Here is a 20,301-nt window from a genome sequence, read left to right on the forward strand (position 1 = left end):
CTCACCCCCTTGGATGGTTATGTCTTGCAACACCCTAGTAATTGGCCTGAAGAAGGTGATGATCTTTGACTGTTTCTGCTTATGAAGCCAGTGACAGCATCAAAATTTACGATTTTGCATTGAAAAGTGAGGTATGCAGACCACTCCAAAATGCATCTAAATTCGAATCATCGAATTCTAAACTGTCGAAATTTAAGATTTTACTGTATATATATATATATATATATATATAGATGATGTATATTCCAATTTCCACTCAACGCCGGCATGCCGCAGGGATCAGTTCTGGCGCCAACCCTATTCCTGGTTCATATTAATGATCTCTTATCTGTCACCCACAATCCCATTCACTCATATGCAGATAACTCAACACTACATAGTTCATTCACACTCAGACACCCAGTTACAAAGTCTAATATCTCTACCTCTCAACTCAGTACAGCCATCTCCATAAATCAAGACCTGTCTACGATCAGTGAATGGGGACAAAACAACCTTGTCTTATTTAATGGTAGTAAAACTAAATATATATACAGTTTACTAATAGACAGATATTGCCAGATTCGCACATTACCTTCAGTGCTACTAATATTCCCATCTCCAAAAGTATTGAAATTCTTGGCGTCTCACTTAACAATGCCCTCAGCTGGACCTCTCGTGTCAGATCACTTGCTAAAACCGCCTCAAAGAAACTTGGATTATTGTACAGAGTCCATAACTTCTTTGCTGATGAGCAGTTAACTATAACTTATAAGAGTCATGTGCGCTCTCAGCTGGAATATTGCTCACCCTTATGGAATGGTTGTGGAGAGGTTGCATTAAAACAACTAGACAAAATTCAGAACAAAGCTGTTAGAATAATTAACAACCCTGCCATTACAAATAAACTACCTCCTCTGCAAGTAAGAAGGAATGTTGCCTCCCTTGCATTATTTTACAGATATTTTTTTTGGCAAATGCTCAGACGAAGTTGCGTCCATGGTGCCATCTCTCCATGCCTTCCCTCGTTCTATACGGGCATCTGTTAGCGCTCATGACTGGAATGTCACTCAGCCATATTGCAGAACTTCAGCCTATCAGAATTCTTTCATTCTCCGAACTGCATCTCTCTGGGACTCGCTTCCCTTGAGTTGTTTCCCTCCAAATTTTAAACCACAGCTGTTCAAGTCTAACTGTTACAGATATTTTATGAACAGAGGACACAAGTAATCTGGTGTATGGATTATTTTTTTTATTCATTTGTTTTTCCTGCTTCTGTTCTATTATTTGAAATATATATATATACTGTATATATATATATATATATATATATATATATATATATATATATACTGTATACAGTATGTATATATATGTATATATATATATCGTTTTCGTTTTTAAAGGCTCCAACATGCTTGCATGTGTCGGCCTTGGTCACCTAATGGCGGCTCTCCATGCTGCACGATCCATTGCAGCCTCCCTGTTCAGTCCCTTAACCCTAAGGTCACACTTAATGACCTCGTCCCATGTCTTTCTCGGTTTACCCCTCATAACCCCACCCCCAGTATTAACACTTCTCACCTTCCTCACCCAATTATCATCCCCCATCCTCTCCACATGTCCAAACCACCTCAATCTACCTCTCCTCATCACAACACCAATACACTCCAGTCCCATCCTACCTCTCAACTCTTCCATTGTAAACCCACCCCCTCCAGGTCTTGGACGCAGGGACGCCCTGCACATCCACCTAATCATTGTCATTTCTGTACATCTGAGCTGGCGAATATCTTCCTCCTTCACTGCCCAGGTCTCACTGCCATACAGCATTACACTCCTAACACATGCTGCATACAAAGACCTCTTAGCATGTAGGGAGAGCCCTCTCAATGTCAGGAGAGGCAAGAGCTCCCTGAACTTCTTCCAACCACTTCTCACCCTAGCCACAGAGCTAGCTCCAGCCCCACCTCCAGCACACAACATGTGTCCCAAATAACAAAACTCTTCCACACACTCAAGAGATTCACCAGCAAGTTCAATTCTTTCACACCTGACAATCTCCACCTGCTCACCCTGGCACGCCGTACACATAAAATCAGCAATATCTCGCAGTCTACCTCTGATACCACTACATCTCTTATGCACCCATTTATCACACACACCGCACAAGATGGAACTACTTCCCACGCCCTTGTGGCAAACTGCACATGGCCACTCTCCCTCGTCTTTGACAGTACCACCACCAACCCTAGATATCATCACTTTTGTTTTATCTGCTTTTACCCTTAAACCCTTTTGCCCCATACCATCTCTTCACTTCCTAAATATATATATATATATATATATATATATATATATATACAGTAGAACCTCTTTGGTCCGGACCCCTTTGATCCGGATTTCTGTTAATTCGGACAAAATTTAAAAATAATAAGCTCCAAAAATATGTTGAAAATAATTCTAAAGTCATTTTCAGTATCGGCGCGGAAAGCGATCGTCATTCATTTAGTCTCTGATCACGCTAGGTCGCAACATGGGTGCCTGTTTAAACACACGCTAGTATTCGTTCCATCAACTAGTTCACCAACCATTTACATTTTTACGCTGTATTTCAAAAGTTAATCCTCCTTACCATGCCCCTTAATGCAAGTGTAGCTTCTGCAATGAATAAAGGTGTTAAAAGGAGGAGTTTGCTTACACAAAAATGGGTCAGAATATTCTGCAGTGTTTAATGATTACTGTAGGTTATTTTTTGTACTTAAATGTGCTTTGCTTGTACATCAAACATTAGTTTCTTGCCCATATGGGCGTTATCAATATGCCAAAGATGACAATGTTTTTTTTGCCTACATAAGTTTTATTTTTATTCCAAATATTACAGTTAATTAATTAATTTATTTTTTTGCCTACACGGGCCCTAGTCACTTACTACAATTTAAAATGTAGGCTAGTTCTTGTCTTGGCCTTACCTGTAAATTATGCAATACAAAACTATCGTACATGATTAGTTTGGTTATTTTAATATCCTTTCATCTTTTGCAGTTACGTAGGGTTGACCTATGCCACATATGTTAATAATTAACAAACATATCATATGTAGATAGTTTTTGGTATGAACTGGAGATTACCCTGATGGTCCGGACAATCTGCTAATTCGGACAACCCTTCCCCCCCGTATAGTCCGAATGAGAGGTTCTACTGTATATATATATATATATATATATATATATATATATACTGTATGTATATATATAGATAGATAGATAGATATTGATGTGATGTCATGCGACCAATCTCAGTTTACCACTTACATGATGTCATAACGTGCAGCATTTGACTTTCAGTGGGCTGTCTGATCTCTGACGCCTGATAACTCGCCGCGGTATATCTGTTTGTGACCGCAGTATATGTTTTTGAGTCACACTGTAGGTGACTGTGTAAGTACAAATCCGTGTTATGGGACACTGCATTATAGGAAGGGGAACTGTAACTGTCTTTTAGTAGACTGCAGTTAATATTTCATTCTACATTCACTCCATATGGTCAAACCATCCCAAGATATTCCTTCTAACCCATTCCGTTGTATACAGTACACATCAACAGCACAGTACTCCAGAAACATTCTCATTTCATCTGCCTCCTCTTAACCCCACTTGCATCTCTTAGATGAGTCATTTCCAATTATCTCACTTGAATTATGTCCTTTCAGTAAAGTCCAAGCTTCTCTTCCATATGTTATTTTGCGGGTCACAGTACTGTCATGCAGCAATGTCTTTATTTCCATGCTAACCTCCCTATCACATCTGACCACCTTCATTGTACCTGCAGTCCTTATTCCCTCCTGTATTTTTTGCACATCATCTTTCTATTCTCCCATCCTTGCTCATCATGGTGCCTAGATACTGGAAGGTCCTTATGTTCTCCATTTCTTGACCATTCTACTCACTCTGCATGTTGTGACTTCATCGCTGTCGTCGTCATCATCATCAGTCATCAGTCATCATCATCATCGTCATCATCTGTCATCAGTCATCCATCATCAGTCATCATCATCATCGTCATCATCAGTCATCAGTCATCCATCGTCAGTCATCATCATCATCATCATCATCATCATCATCAGTCATCAGTCATCCATCATCAGTCATCATCATCATCATCGTCATCATCAGTCATCAGTCATCCATCGTCAGTCATCATCATTATCATCATCATCATCATCATCAGTCATCAGTCATCCATCATCAGTCATCATCATCATCATCATGTCATCATCATCATGTCATCATCATCATCATCAGTTTTCCAAAATCATTATCATCATCATCATCATCATCATCAATCATCAGTCATCATCATCATCATCATCATCATCATCATTGATGTGGGACATAGTATTAACGTTTTGCCTCATGGCTTCCTCATAATACAGTTGCTGAATATACACCACATTTCTTGTATATATATAGCAGAAGGCAGTGGGGGTGTGAGGGGGGGTGAGGTATAGGCTGGGGGTGGTAGGGGGGCAGGTAAGGTAAGGAAGGTGAGGTCCCAGGGGAAAGAGATTACAGATCATGGCACAAGGACAGAGAGAAAGTAAAGAAACAAGGGACAGGTTAAGTGGGAAGTCCTTAGGGAGAGGGAAGGAATGTTGGGTGAGGAAATAAAGGTCACAGCACACACCTGTGCTGGGATTGGCAATCCCTATCCCCCCCTGTGACCCCTTTCCTTACCCAACATTCCCTCACTCCTCCTAAGGACTTGCCATTTCACCTGTCCCTTCCTTCTTTTCTTTCTCCCCGTCCTTGTGCCGTAATCTGTAACCCCTTTCCCTTGGGACCTCACCTTCCTTACCTTACCTGCCCCCCTACCACCCCCAGCCAAAACCTCACCCTCCCTCACACCCCCACTGCCTTCTACTATATATAGCATACATATTCAGCAATTGTATTATGAGGAAGTCAAGAGGCAAAACGTCAATACAAACTAAGTCCCACATCAGTGTTTCTTTCTCCAAAATGTCAATGAACAGTGAATCATCATCATCATCATCATCAGCATCATTATCATTCATCATCATCAGTCATCAGTCATCATCATCATCAGTCGTCAATCATCATCATCATCTAATCCCACTTTGCCTCATATAAACAGGAACATAAGGGCCTGGGGCTAGGTTACTCAGCCTCACCATTTAAGGCAGCAGTGACCAGCCCCACGTGCCCTTGAATGGCATTACATGAGGAAGAAACCCCAACTATGGTACCCTTCAGATGAATCCCCTACAGGCTCCATCTGGTTGGAGTGTCCTAACCCATTAAACCACCAGGCATCATCTGGTTATATGGTTACCACACAGCATAGGAAATGGCTTCCTGGTACACAGGAAACCATTTGATTTGTCACTCAGTGAAGAATCGCCTGGAGAGAGAGAGAGAGAGAGAGAGAGAGAGAGAGAGAGAGAGAGAGAGAGAGAGAGAGAGAGAGAGAGAGAGAGAGAGAGAGAGAGAGGGAGGGAGGGAGAGAGAGAGCACTACATTGAGTGAGTTGATGATGGTCATCCCATGCCTACCATGATTGTGACTTCACTCCTCTTGAAAACCATAGCTGTACTCTTAGCTACATTCAGTTTTAAATTTCCACTCTTCTCACTCAATGTTTTTCATTGTCAAGGACAAAGAGGTGGTGTTCCTGACGTCGCGTGTGCACCCTGGTGAGAGCAATTCATCTTGGGTGCTGGAGGGAGCACTGGAGCTGCTGTTGGGAAAGTCACAGGTGGCGGTCAGACTCCGCTCATCCTTCATCTTTAAGGTGGTTCCAATGCTCAACCCAGAGGGGGTCATCCATGGCAAGTGAGTACTGTATCATTCCTTTTTTTTTTTAATCCCCTAACTATATGATGTGTTAGAAAAAACTGCAATTTCTGTACTAGGTAAGTACTATTATACAGTGCAGGGCATTTGTAAAATGCTCTTTTCTTTAAGTTCACCAGACCTTACATTCATATTTTTTTTTCCTTTATTTATTTTAACCCATATATCCTGAGTATGTCCAGTCTAAGCTGATTAAAACTGTCTGGCATTAACCAGAACATATTGGAAGAAATATCCCTGGGCTGAAAGGGATAAAGACAGTGTTGATATCCCTCCATTGCTGATGATATTATAAGACTTCAGAAGAGATTGAAGAGATGTTCTCCGGAGAGTTTTGCAGGAGATTGAGTATTGATTTGACATTGCTTGATCCATTTATGGCACTCATATTAACAGAGAGGGAGATAGTTGATATTGACTCAGTATGACCAAAGAGAGAAATTGTTTTGTTTCATAAAATTACTGCTCTGTGTTTATTGAAGTAGTCTCAGAACTGTTTGCTAAAGGAGATGGTGATTCCCTTTTAGTATCCCAACATGTGCATAATGGTGGTAAAGGCTCAGTCTTTACCCTATCTGGGGAAAGCTCAGTCAAAGCTGGAGAGAGTTGTATGCATTTTATAGCTACCATGTAAACCATTGGTTAGCACCACAAAGAATGGAGCAATATGATCTGGAAATAGTTTGTGGCCAGGGCAGGTAAGTATAACTTAGACAGAGGCCACACTTAGCAGGATGCACTATAAGGATACCTCCACTAGTCAAACAAAAAGCTGTGTTCCCAGAATATGACAGTTATGAGCATAACATCTTGTGTTAATACACGAGAGTTATGCTGTATCAGTCAGATCACTGTAATTTAGTTCACTGTTGAGGAGTATGGTAATGGATCCTTGTACAATAAAAAATTGTAATTACCTTTCTCATGGTTGGAATAATTCCAGCACAGTACATTATTCCAGCAAATGTTAGATAATTTCATTCAGCTGAGAGAGAGAGAGAGAGAGAGAGAGAGAGAGTATAAGAGCAGAGAATGTTAATATTGTTACCATTAACCCTCTCATGGTCAGTACCACTTGAGTTTTAAATTCTAGCCACTGCCAGATTATTACATTTAGCTGCAAGTCATATGGACCTGAGAGGTAATTAAGATCATCATAGTTCATCTCATACATAAGCAATGTCAGTAAGCCATCAGATAAACAGAAACACACTTGCATGTAAACAAGTCCATTTGAAATCAAGAGACATGTCCAAAAACCCAAATTGTACTAAAATTCTATCATCATCATTATCATCATCCCAGTCATCACAACCTTTCCCACTTCTGCTGTATACTGTATGATATAAAATGATTGTAGGTTAGTAAAAAAAAAAAAATAAATAAATCATAACTATATTCTTTACTTTATAGTTTTGGTATACTGTATAATATAAAATGAGTGTAAATCAGTAAAAAAAATAAATGAAATCATAACTATATACTTTATAGTTTTGGCAACATAAAATGGAATTAATACTAATAACCAACATACAGAATATTTCTTCAATATTATTACCACAGCATTTGCAAAGGCAAGAAACAGAGAATGTTAACAGATATACAGTAATATAAACTACAGCTACAGTACCTAAATAGGGTCACAGCTAGGATTTAAAAAATGGGGTGGCCAAGCCTAATTATGGGGTAGCTCAAGGAGAACTCTTTGGGGAGGTTCACGGATGTTTCGTGAAAATGTTAGGTGACCAATGATAATTAATAGGTGGCTAGTGTCATTCCATCACCCCTTTAGCTATGCTACTGTACCTAAATTTTTTCTGAATTTCACAAGTAAAAATTGTATACGGTACACAGTTAGTAATAATTCTCACCCAGAACCCCATGGAATCAAAGCAGCTGCAGCTATCCAGTACAGCACGCCCTTGTTTTACGATGAGGATATGCTTAGAAAAAAAAATCCATCACATAACAATTTATCATATATCCAGACAATTATAACATGGGTTCAGTGGGGATACACTTGTGGCCAAGGGTTACCCACCCAGTAAAGTTTAAAAACAAGTTTCCAGTTCACCTCACATGGTAGTTATTTCACTTCACTGCACTTCACTTACTGCTTACCACCAAATATAAGTCTAAAAATTATTTTCCAGCTCACCTAAGCTGGTAGTTATTTCACATCATTACACTTCATTTCTTGCATAAACTCCAACACTGTGTTCCTGTTTCATCACTGACTCTGGGACAGGTTGACCTTTCATGCTGAGAGATGCTTAGAGGGGGAAGAGTCACTGCCTGAAGGGTTGTATGAAGGGACCCCCATGGGTGGAGTCTGAGAGTGAGTGAGGCTGTGTACCCCACAGCATTTGCCCTCCCCCCCCCCTGGTCATGATGATGATGATGATGATGATGATGACGATGACGACTAACACTGACACACCCAATAATGAATGAGTTCAAAGGCCATCTTGGAACAAACAAATGACTGTAAGCTTCCTCATTGGCAATCATATAAGTGAAATTAGTGATTGAACATTGATCAGTGATCATATAAGTGAAAATGCTGTCATTCATTGAAAAAAGATCCTAACTTTTTCACCATCATATAAGCAATTCTTCGTATAACGAGGGTCAGTTGTACAGTATATCACAAGTATTAATAACCACAAGCATATGACTTGCTATACCCATCATGGCCTTAGATAATAGAGGTACAGTAATCACAGTCTCTTTCACTCATAATCACCATCCAAAAGAGCCCAGCTAAAAGTTTCCTTCCTGCTGAGTTGTCTTGTGGCTGCTGTGGTGGTACTGGTGGTGGTGGAGGAGGATTGTTGCTGCAGCTGTGACTCTGGTTGTTGCTGTGGTAATGAAAGACTGAACTCATGCTGTGGTGGCTGCAGGAGTTGGAACGGCAGAAGAGGGACTATTTCGTTGTTGTAGGTCTCGGGTACGGGTGTGGTTGTGGGTATCGATTCTAGAGTTGTAGGCATTGACTGTAGCAATGGTGGTGATGTTGCTGACATTGATTTCAGTGGGGGAGGGGTTGTGGGCATTGATTTGACTGGTGAGATGGATGTCGGCATGATTTTCAGGGTTAGATCAGATGTTTGCATTACCTTGAGTGAAGAACTGTTGGTTGGCATTGTCTTCAAAGGAGAGTCAGGACTGGAGGTGGGCATAATCTTGACAAACTGGCCTAGACTCTGCTGCTGTTGAGCCTCTACTATGCCATGGTGTTGCTGTTGTGCAGTGCTGTGTTGTTGTCCACTGGCAGCTGCAGTGATGGGTGTGGTTGGTCCAGTGAATGGGGAGGGAGGTCTGTTGCCAATCCTGGTGACCCTCGGTGTTATGGTGCTGTTCCTGGGGAGAGGATGGTGTTGTGACGTTGCCACTGATCAGCTCATTTGCATATTGTATGTCCCAGTTTTGTGTATTAAAAATGTATTCATAACCTATCTATCTATCTATCTATAGCCCAACGCCCTAAGCTTGCAAAGGGTGGCTGCAGACAAAATGCCTCCAAGTTGCTCTGTCACCCACCATTTGACTGCCCTCCCCCCAACCCTAATATACCTCTCAACTCCATCCCTCCACCTCATCCTCGGTCTCCCCTTCCCTCTCCCTTCCCCCACTTCACTCACATACACCCTCTTAGTCAGTCTTTCATTCTTCATTCTCTCCACATGTCCAAACCACCTCAGTGTATTTCTCCTAATTCTCTCAATCACATCCACATTCACCCCACAATGTTCTTTCACTTCTTCATTTGTCAACCTGTCCCTCCATGTCACACCACATGCTCCTCTCAGGTAACTCATTTCCACTGCTCTCACTCTTGACTTGTTCCCCTCTAGCAAAGTCCACGCCTTGCTTCCATACGTCAGGTTAGGGATCACAATACTATCATGCTGTGACTTCTTAACTTCCATACTCACCTCCCTATTTCTCATCACCGCTTTCAGTGAACCAGCAACCTTGCTACCCTGCTGTACCCTTTCAAGTACTTCATCCCCAAAACTTCCATCCTTACTCATCACACTACCCAAGTTCTTGAATGCACTCACATTCTCCCTATCCTCACCATGCAACCTCACTGTGCATTCTGTGACTTCATTCCTCTCAAACACCATAACTTTACTTTTGTTTACATTAACTTTCAGATTCCTCTTCCTACATAATGTCCCAAATTCATTCACCAAACCTTGCAACTCCCATTCATCTTCACTCAACAAAACTGTATCATCAGCAAACAGCAACACCGGAATCTTCCAAATGTCACCCTCATTCATTAGAGCCACCCCCACATCCACTGCCCTACCTTGCACCTAATTTACAACCCCTTCCATGAATATACTAAACAGCCATGGAGACATTACACATCCCTGTTTCAATCTTGCATTTAGATCAAAGAACTCATTCAGCTCACCATCCACCCATATCGTAGCCCTAACTCCCTCTTACATACTCTTCACAGCACTGAACAATTTCCCATCCATTCCATATATTTTTAAAACCTTCCACATACTGTACCTTGCCTATCTACTCTGTCATATGCATTCTCAAAGTCCATGAAGGCAGCACACAATTTCTTTCCCTTCTCTAGATACTTCTCCGCTAAACATCTTAGAACAAATATCTGATCTACACACCCTTTTCCCTTACTAAATCCACCTTGTTCTTCTCCAACTGGCTCCTCTGTTATATGCCTAACCCAATCAGTAAGTATTCTACCATATATTTTTCCAGTCACACTAAGAAGGCAAATACCCCTATGGTTACCACATACTTCTCTCTCCCCTTTTCCTTTGTATAAAGGAACAATTATACCTGATTTCCAGTCCTCTGGAACCCTTCCCTCTTCCCAAGCCAATCTACACGATGTCCACATCCACTCCACAACAATCTCACCCCCAATACTTCAGCATTTCACCACACACTCCATCAATTCCTGGGGCCTTTCCCATCTTGATCTTCTTCATTGCTTCAACTACTTCTGCCCTACTGATCTCTTCCTCCCTCCTCTCATCTCTTCTTCTCCCAGCCATTCCCCAACCACTTATACTCGCACTGCTCTCACTCTCTATATTCAACAAATCCTCAAAGTGCTCCTTCCATCTCATTTTCTCTCTCTTCTCCACCAACAATCTATTATTCCTATCTTTCACACCCCTACTGTATCCTCTTTCACACTGTCTCACTTTCTTTACATCCTTCCAAAACAATTTCTTACTCTCCCTCCATTTCACACTCAGATTCCTCCCAAACTCTTCATAACCTACAACAGTATATTTAAGTAAATTGTAATGATCACTAGTGAACAGACATCAGCAAACATGGTACCTTTCATGACATAATAATACCTTCCATATTCACTTATCACAAGAAGAACATTCATTATTTATGAAAGACAATACCATCCTTAACCAGAGAAACAACATGATGTTGATAAATAAGCAAAGTTTTTCATCACTGGCAGTTGCAACAGCTTCACATGCATAATTACTGGTTAGACATGCAGTTGTTTTTATTCATAGTTACTGTACCAATTATCACAAAGTCAGCATGCATGACCTACAGAGCACTAAAATTGGAGTTCAGAATGTTAATCGTAAGCTATCAGACAAAACTGGTAAATTGCAAGCTAGCAAAGCCACAAATAACAAGTGAAGCTGTAAGCTGATAAGCTACCCTAACATTAAGAATACTGTATTGCAGTATTGTTCATGGCATAGCAAAGTACAGCGACTGGCATTAATTTGTTGTGTAATTTACTTTAGATTACTACACCAGTTTTTGTGAAGGATAACTTATGTCTTCCACGTCATTTATGACCCAGTCAGAGCCTCCTAATCATCCCAGTTACAACTCAGTTACAGAAGGCATCCAAACCACCTTAATTATAGCTCAAACTAGGCAGTTTCTCTTATTGAGACCCTGAGAAGGAATTCAGCCCATCCCATTTACAATCCAACAAGACATCCAGGCCAATTACAACCCTAGCAAGTTCTCAAAACTAACCCAGAGAATGACATTCAGAAACCTCCAGGTGGGAGCAACCATACTTTTTTATATATATGCCTTGTTTAATATATTTGTGTATAAGAACCAATTCATAGCTTTTGTGCAATCATACTAAGCTGTATCCTTCAAAAAGCAAAACCAAATTAAACTACTTCTCAACATTTTTAGCCATGGTCAGGCAGATCCTGTGTATTCCCATAAAGGCACAAATTCCTTATCATACAGTACCATGGCAATGAAGAGATTAAACCCCTACACCGACAGTACACATCTTTCAGGTGTCAGACTTGCCAAGTCTACAGAATTCAGGCATGTAAAGCAAGAGTGACCAAATGCTGGCTCCTGAGTAGCATTATGTAAGTGAAAAACCCAAACTATCCCTCTGATTTAAGTCCTTTTGGACCACATCCAGTGGGATTGTCATTACTCATGAGATCACCTGGTGTACAGTGACCATTGGAGAAAGTGATTGGGAGGGAAATCTTAAGAAGAAGCACATTCTTTATTTCTTACCTTTTAACCATTTTCCTCTCTTTTTTTTTTTTTTCTTTTTGTATCATCACCAGCAGAAAGTGTTTCACACTTACCATCACTGTTCAATATATCCACTTCCAGCACATCATCATCATCCATCAACCATCAAACAATCATCACTACAGAAAAAAAAAATAACTGAAGTTTTTTCCTGTGTTCTGCCTCCTACTATTTTTTAATTACAGTATTGTCAGCACAATTATGTTATCATCATTGCTGTATCATTCGTAGCAGTTATAAAGGCCCCAACATGCTTACATGTGTCATCCATGGTCACCTAATGGTGGCTCTCTACGCTGCAGTCTGTGGTAGCCTCCCTATTCAGTCCCTTATCCCTGAAATCTGTCTCCATTATTTACCCGACATACATCATCATCATAATCACAATATTCACCATTGACTGTGCACCCATCACCACCTTCACCATCCCTACCACCCATTACAATTATCCACATCCAGTGCAATTCATCCCAGTTGTACAGTCAGGGAATTAAGTACAGTATCTTCATAATGTTTGGTAAATACATAGCACAGAAGATGAACCATCTGAAACATATTAGACCAGTTAAGCCTTTGGTTATGTTTTGTTGTATATGAATAGCCTTTCACACAAAACTGGAAAGACTATTGATTCTCTGACTGTACTGTACAGTTCTACAATGAGCAAAAGTTTGCCAACAGTCCTCTGCCAGGCTTGTTTCCTGTCATTCAGATTTCTCATTTCTTACTGAATGTCAAAGAGTATCCTTCTCTTTCTTTTTTGTCTTGTGCATCATACTACTCTCGTCAAATTTTTTTGTAACAACTTCCAAACTACAGCCAAAATTCATTGTTGGCAAACATTTGATCAGGATAGGACAAGGGAGTGGGGCTAGAACAGCCTGCCACCTACTGTCGCCAGTGATACAAAAGCCTGCAGAACAAATACATTACCTTGCTCTTACCCCTGTTGCCGTGATGGCCGGTTGGATGTGACGTAGTTGTAGAAGAAGCACCGTGTCTGCTCACAAATAAATGCCTTCCTATCCATACAGTTCTTTGCTGTCCACACTCGACCCTGGGTGCTCATGCAGGACTGGTCAGACTTTCTGTTCAGGTCATCAAGAGTTGTTTTATAGGGAGGATAATTGCACATTGGCAAGAGAAAGAGAGAGAGAGAGAGAGAGAGGAGTAACTGTTAGAGTAAGTGACAGGCAGTGGAGTTAGATGTAGAGTAGTAATAATGAAAGAAAAAGCTAATCTCTTATTACACTGCCTCTTCTGGGTGTTAGGAGCCTCAGGCAAGATTACCACAGTGCAGAACATTTAGGTCATGTGGAATTTTTCATCATGTAAAGTGCTAGCACAGGCCGCACTATACATGAAAAAAAATTTGTCATCTCTTGGATTCAAACCATTATACAGAAGGCATGGTCATATCTGACTGATCTCCCTATCACTATACTCCCAGGCATCAAGAGGTGTTAAAAGATACTAAATGAGAATAGTTCGAGAGGTGTGTAGAAATAAAAAGTAGATAAATATTCATACTGTGGCAACAGCCAAGCACATACTGTCTCTTGTGGGGTGCAGGAGCCCAGAGCCAGGCTACAGTAGTTCTAAACATTGAAGGGTAGATAGCCAGTCTGCATCCCACGAGACGTTACATGAAACTGTTATTAGACATGGAGAATGAAGAAACAACAGAAAGAAAGAAGGAGAGTGTGTATATGGAGAAAGAAGAGTTTTGTGACAGCAGGAAGGAAGAATGGCAGATCCTATAAGAGGTAGACAAATGGTGGACCATGATTACAGATCTTAATGAGATGGGAGTATGTGGGAAAAGGAGGGTGCAGTATTGGACAAGGTACAGTAGATACAGATGGGATGTGTGTGTATGTGTGTGTGTGTGTGTATATATATATATATATATATATATATATATATATATATATATATATATATCATTTCATCGTTTCATTTTTAAAGGCTCCAACATGCTTCCATGCGTCAGCCTTGGCCACCTAATGACGGCTCTCCATGCTGCACGATCCATTGCAGCGTCCCTGTTCAGTCCCTTAACCCTGAGGTCACACTTAATGACCTCGTCCCATGTCTTTCTCAGTCTACCCCTCATAACCCCACTCCCAATATTAACACTTCTCGTCTTCCTTGCCCAATTATCATCCCCCATCCTCTCCATGTGTCCAAACCATCTCAATCTACCTCTCCTCATCACAACACCAATACACTCCAGTCCCATCCTACCTCTCAACTCTTCTATCATAAACCCAGCCCCCCCAGACCTTGGACGCAGGGACGCACTACACATCCACCTAATCATTGTCATTTCTGTATGTCTGAGCCACGAATATCCTCCTCCTTCACTGCCCAGGTCCCACTACCCTACAGCATTACACTTCTAACACATGCTGCATACAAAGACCCCTTAGCACGTAGGGAGAGTCCTTTCAATGTCAGAAGAGGCATGAGCTCCCTGAACTTCCTCCAACCACTTCTCACCCAGTATGGGTTCCGTCAGGGCTGCTTCCCGGGCGATCTTCTCACCTACCTTTCAGACTCCTGGTCATCCTCCTTTCGGGACTTTGGCGAAAGCTTTGCCATTGCACTTGACATCTCAAAGGCTTTCGATCGAGTCTGGCATAAATCTTTAATTTCCAAACTGCCCTCTTACGGTTTCTATCCTTATATCTGTGCCTTCATCTCTAGCTTCCTTTCTGGTCGTTCTATAGCCGCTGTTGTAGACGGCCATCGTTCTTCTCCTAGATCTATTTACAGTGGTGTTCCTCAGGGCTCTGTCCTATCACCAATTCTCTTCCTTTTATTCATCAATGACCTTCTAAGCTGTACATCTAACCCTATCCACTCCTACGCTGATGACTCCACCCTTCACCTTTCCATTCGATTCCCGCAATGTCCATCTCAGCAGATACTTCAACAAACAAGGGATGAGGCTATGGCACACCTAATGTCTGACTTAGCTCATATCTCTAAGTGGGGTAAAAATAATCTTGTTGTTTTTAATGCATCAAAGACTCAGTTTTTGCACCTATCAACCCGACAAAATCTTCCACAGGTATACCCACTAATGTTTGATAATATTCAGCTTAATCCTGCATCATCCTTGAACATGCTTGGGGTTTCATTTACTCGGGACTTGTCTTGGAAAGATCATATTACATCTCTTGTAAAATCTGCTTCCAAGAGATTGGGTGTGCTAAGCCGACTCCATTCCTTCTTTACCCCTGCACAATTGTTGACTCTATACAGGGGTTTTATCCTCCCCTGTGTAGAGTACAACTGTCATGTGTGGGGAGGCTCCCCACATACAGCTCTTCTCAATAGGGTGGAGTCAAAGGCTTTTTGCCTCATTAACTCTACTCCTCTCACTGACTCCCTTCAACCTTTGTCTCTTCGCCGCACTGTTGCATCTTTATCTCTTTTCTATCGCTACTTCAATGGTCACTGCTCCTCTGAACTGTCTGCATGCATTCCTCCACCCCTACGACGGACGCGTAGCACCCGTCTAGCAGCAAACTCTCATCCCTTTTCTGTCCAACTCTCTAATGCAAGAGTTAACCGTTACTCCCAGTCTTTCATTTATGCAACAGGTCAGCTCTGGAACTGTCTCCCTCTGTCTGTATTTCCTACTTCCTATGATCTCCAGTTTTTCAAACGCAGTGTGTCCAGGCATCTGGAAATGATCGGCTCTTGAATTTGGCTCTCTCTTATATTTTGTTTTTCTCTTGGAAGGAATAGTTTTGCAGGCTCGTTGCCTTTGGTTCCTTCTTCCTCACAAAAAAAAAAAAAAAAAAAAGCCACGGAGCTAGCTCCAGCCCCACCTCCAGCACACAACATGTCTCCCAAATAACAAAACTCTTCCACACACTCAAGAGATTCACCAGCAAGTTCAATCCTTTCACGTCTGACAATCTCCACCTGCTCTCCCCGACACGCTGTACACATAAAATCAGCATTATCTCGTAGTCTACCTCTGATACCACTACACCTCTAATGCACCAGTTTATCACAAACACCTCACAAGATGGAATTACTTCCCACACCCTTGTGGCAAACTGCACATGGCCACTCTCCCTCGTCTTTGACAGTACCGCCACCAACCCTAGATATCATCACTTTTGTTTTATCTGCATTTACCCTTAAGCCCTTGTGCCCCATACCATCTCTCCACTTCCTAAACCTTTCCTCCGCCTCCCTTTCGCTCTCTGCAATCAACACCAAATCATCAGCATGCAACAACTCCCACGGGAGTCTGTTTCTAAAGTCACCTGAAAGGGCTTCAAGTACCATGATAAACAACATGGGACTCAAAACTGACCCCTGATGCATACCAACATTCACGGAAAACTCATCAGTCAAATCTCCATTCACTCTTATCTGGGTGTGAGCACCCACATACATAGCCATAACCACCCTAACCAGCCACATATCTATCTATTTATCTATTGCCAGACGCCTCAATCCCGTTTGGGGTGGCCACAAACAAATCGCCTCCACGTCGTCCTGTCCCCCGCCATTTCACTGCCTTGCTCCCAGCTCACACCCCCCTCTCTCAAATACCTCTCCACCCCATCCCTCCATCTCATCCTCGGCCTCCCCATTCCTCTTCCCCTCTCCACCTGACTCACATACACTCTCTTCGTCAGTCTTTCACCCTCCATCCTCTCCACATGGCCAAACCACCTAAGTGTGTTCCTCATAATACTTCCTATCACATCCACATCCACACCACAACGCTCCTTTATATCCTCATTCGTCAGCCTGTCTCTCCATGTGACTCCACAGGCTCCTCTTAAATAACTCATTTCCACTGATCTCACTCTTGACTTGTGTCCTTCCAACAATGTCCAAGCTTCACTTCCATACGTTAAAGTTGGTATCACAATACTGTCATGTAGTAACTTTTTCACTTCCACGCTCACTTCCCTGTTTCTTATCACTACTTTCAAAGAACCAGCAATGTTTCTTTCCTGCTGTACCCTTTCAAGCACTTCACCCTCCAAACCTCCATCCTTACTCATCACACAACCCAAGTACTTAAACGTACTCACATTTTCCAATTCCTCACCATCCAACCTCGCTGTACATTCACTGACTTCACCTCTCTCAAAGACCATCACTTTACTCTTCCCTACATTCACCTTTAGATTCCGTTTCTTACACACTCTCCCAAACTCATCCACCAAGCCTTGTAGCTCCCCTTCGTCTTCACTCAACAACACAGTATCATCTGCAAACAACAGTAGAGGGAGTTTCCAAACACTATCCTCTCTCTCCAGGGCCACTCCAACATCCACTACCCTACCTTGTACCTGTTTTATTACCCCATCCATGAACAGATTGAACAACCATGGAGACATGACACATCCCTGTTTCAACCCAACCTCCAAAGAGAAAAATTCACTTAGTATACCATCCACACGCACTGCAGCCTTAGCACTATCATACATACTCTTCACAGCATTCAGCAACTTTCCATCTACTCCATATATTCTTAATACTTTCCACAGTCCTTGTCTATCCACCCTGTCATATGTTTTCTCCAAATCCATGAAAGCCGCATACAACTTCTTTCCCTTCTCTAGAAACTTTTCCACTAAAGATCTAAGAATGAATATATGATCTACACAATCTCTTCCCTTCGTAAAACCTCCCTGTTCTTCTCCAACTAATTCCTCTGTTTTTTCTCTAACTCTGTCAATAAGTATCCTACCATACACTTTTGCTATTATACTAAGGAGACAAATTCCCCTATGATTACCACACACTTCTTTTTCCCCTTTTCCTTTGTACAAAGGAATAATTATACCTGACTTCCAATCCTCCGGGACTCTACCTTCCTCCCAGGCCAATCTGCACATCTTCCACATCCATTCTGCTACTATCTCTCCCCCATGCTTCAGCATTTCACCACACACTCCATCAATTCCTGGGGCTTTCCCCAATTTAACTTTCTTCATCGCTTCCACAACTTCTATCCTACTGATTTCTTCCTGTCTTCTCACCTCCCTCCTTCTCCCAGCCATTCCCCAGCCACTTATACTTGCATTACTTCCATCCTGTATATATATATATATATATATATATATATGAGGAGGGCAGGATGATGGGAGGGAGACAGGGAGATAAGATGGAGGGAAAGAGGGAAACTGGATGGAGGGAGGGTTGACGAGCAAGGAGGTAGGATGAGATAAGGAAGGAAGGAGAGCAATAGGATAAAACTATGAATGGAGGGAGGATGAATGAAGACAGACAAATGTAGGAAGGGAAGGAGGTAGAATGAAGGGTTGAAGAACAAGCTGGGAGGTAGAATGAAGGAGAGAGGGCATTAGGTTGAAGGGATGGAGGGAATGAGAATGAAAAGAAAGCGGTAGGCTGACGGTAGGGAGGGAGGGAAGTGGAATGGAGGAAGAATGGAAGTGTGGACATAAAAAAGAGACAGAGAGGTAGGGAGTGAGGGTGACTGGAGAAGGGGAGATACAGTGGAAATCATGAGCATGTCAGGTGATAATAAGCAAGTATAACGATCATGCTTGGGTGAGGTAGAGACGCAACTAGTGTGCGAAATGAACAAAAGAATCCAGGGTTGTTGGGAAGACCTGATGTTAACATGGCCAGTGAGTTAACCAATACGATGATGTTTTATGTTATATTCTTGCCACCTCCAGATGATTTTCAGCATAAGAGAGACTGCTAAGTGAAGGTTTAAAGACAGTCTCTTATTAATCATTCTTTAATGATGCAGTCCATTTTGTTGTATTCTTGACACCGCGAAATGCTATTCTCCCCCCGCCCCCGTGGTATAGTATTTTGACTTTTACCGAAATTTTGACTCGCTTCACAATTTTTTTGTAATGAGTCTGATTTTAACCTTTCTTGATCGTTGGTAACTTTTCAGCAGAGTGACTGTAGGAGCTTGAGTGTTATATTGTTACCATTAACCTTCTCATAATCGAAACAACCCCAGTATTCTCTTCCAGCTTGCACCAAACAATTTTATTCACTTAAGAATGAGTTATAGGAGCCTGATGTTAATACGAATACCATTAACCCGCTCGTAGCCGGGACAACTCTAGTATTCTGTTTCAGCTAATGCTGGATGATTTTGTTATGCTATAAGTGTTAATACTGTCACTATTAATGCCTCATTTTAGGACAACTAAAGTATTTTATTCCAGCAGACACCAGACAGTTTTATGCATCTGCATGTGCGTCACATGATCCTAAGAGAGTTAATAATGTTCAAACAGTGTGGCATATCGTATGGTGTTGGTTTCAAACCCCATCAAGCTCCTCCACGCCACGTTTACTGTAGTTTACGCTCCCTGCTAACAGTTCATCCACATTGTCTAACATCTTAGCCACGAATTTTGTGTATTGAACCTTAACATTTTCTTTTGCATTAGTTATGTCATTTTAAGTATCAATATAGACTGCATAGATCACGTACAAGACAGTATTTACATGACATCAGAAATTAACTGGCAAGGAAGAGGTGCTAGGGAGGCTCTTAAGCCCACGAGAATACGGCATCAGTTTGGTGTGAAGGAAGTCGGGTTCTGACCTTGATAACTTGAAATTTTTCTCAACCTCTACACATTGGTGACAGGTGTCACTGATCATACCCATATATTATTACTTCCTGACGATTTTATTAGGCATAGGGAGACATTGTGAACTGGAGGGGTAAATAAAGGCGGTAGGCTATACAGTATAGCTTCTCCAGTTTGAAAAATCTATCTTATGTTCAATGAAACATTCTGGAGCTAACAATAAAATGTTTTTTAAAAAATCAAATTAAAAAGGTTAAATACTTGTAAGCAGAAGATATGGGAGGAAACATTAACTCATCGAAAAGTATCGTCAA

The 20,301-nt window shown here is 41.6% G+C and overlaps 2 protein-coding genes across 3 annotated transcripts in view; one reads left to right on the plus strand and one right to left on the minus strand.

The window, feature by feature from the left end:
* LOC145415663 (cytosolic carboxypeptidase 1-like) overlaps nucleotides 1-5,838 on the plus strand; it is a 340,545-nt gene extending 334,707 nt beyond the window's left edge. The window contains exon 20 of the mRNA XM_080284878.1: nucleotides 5,656-5,838. Coding sequence (XP_080141004.1) covers nucleotides 5,656-5,838 — 183 coding nt within the window. The remainder of the gene's footprint in view (nucleotides 1-5,655) is intronic.
* A 2,622-nt stretch (nucleotides 5,839-8,460) lies between these two features.
* LOC145415602 (uncharacterized) overlaps nucleotides 8,461-20,301 on the minus strand; it is a 33,563-nt gene continuing 21,722 nt past the window's right edge. Inside the window, exons 4-5 of one of the 2 annotated variants that reach the window (XM_080284825.1) lie at nucleotides 13,358-13,501; nucleotides 8,461-9,218 (exon numbers count right to left, since the gene is read on the minus strand). In XM_080284825.1, the coding sequence (XP_080140951.1) occupies nucleotides 8,588-9,218; nucleotides 13,358-13,501 (775 nt within the window). In that variant the 3' untranslated portion in view covers nucleotides 8,461-8,587. The remainder of the gene's footprint in view (nucleotides 9,219-13,357; nucleotides 13,502-20,301) is intronic. The other variant, XM_080284826.1, reaches the window with a different exon arrangement.

Source organism: Coenobita brevimanus, chromosome 103 (genome assembly GCF_032717465.1).
Source record: "Coenobita brevimanus isolate Jiangsu-jjx chromosome 103, ASM3271746v2, whole genome shotgun sequence".
NCBI lineage: Eukaryota > Metazoa > Arthropoda > Malacostraca > Decapoda > Coenobitidae > Coenobita > Coenobita brevimanus.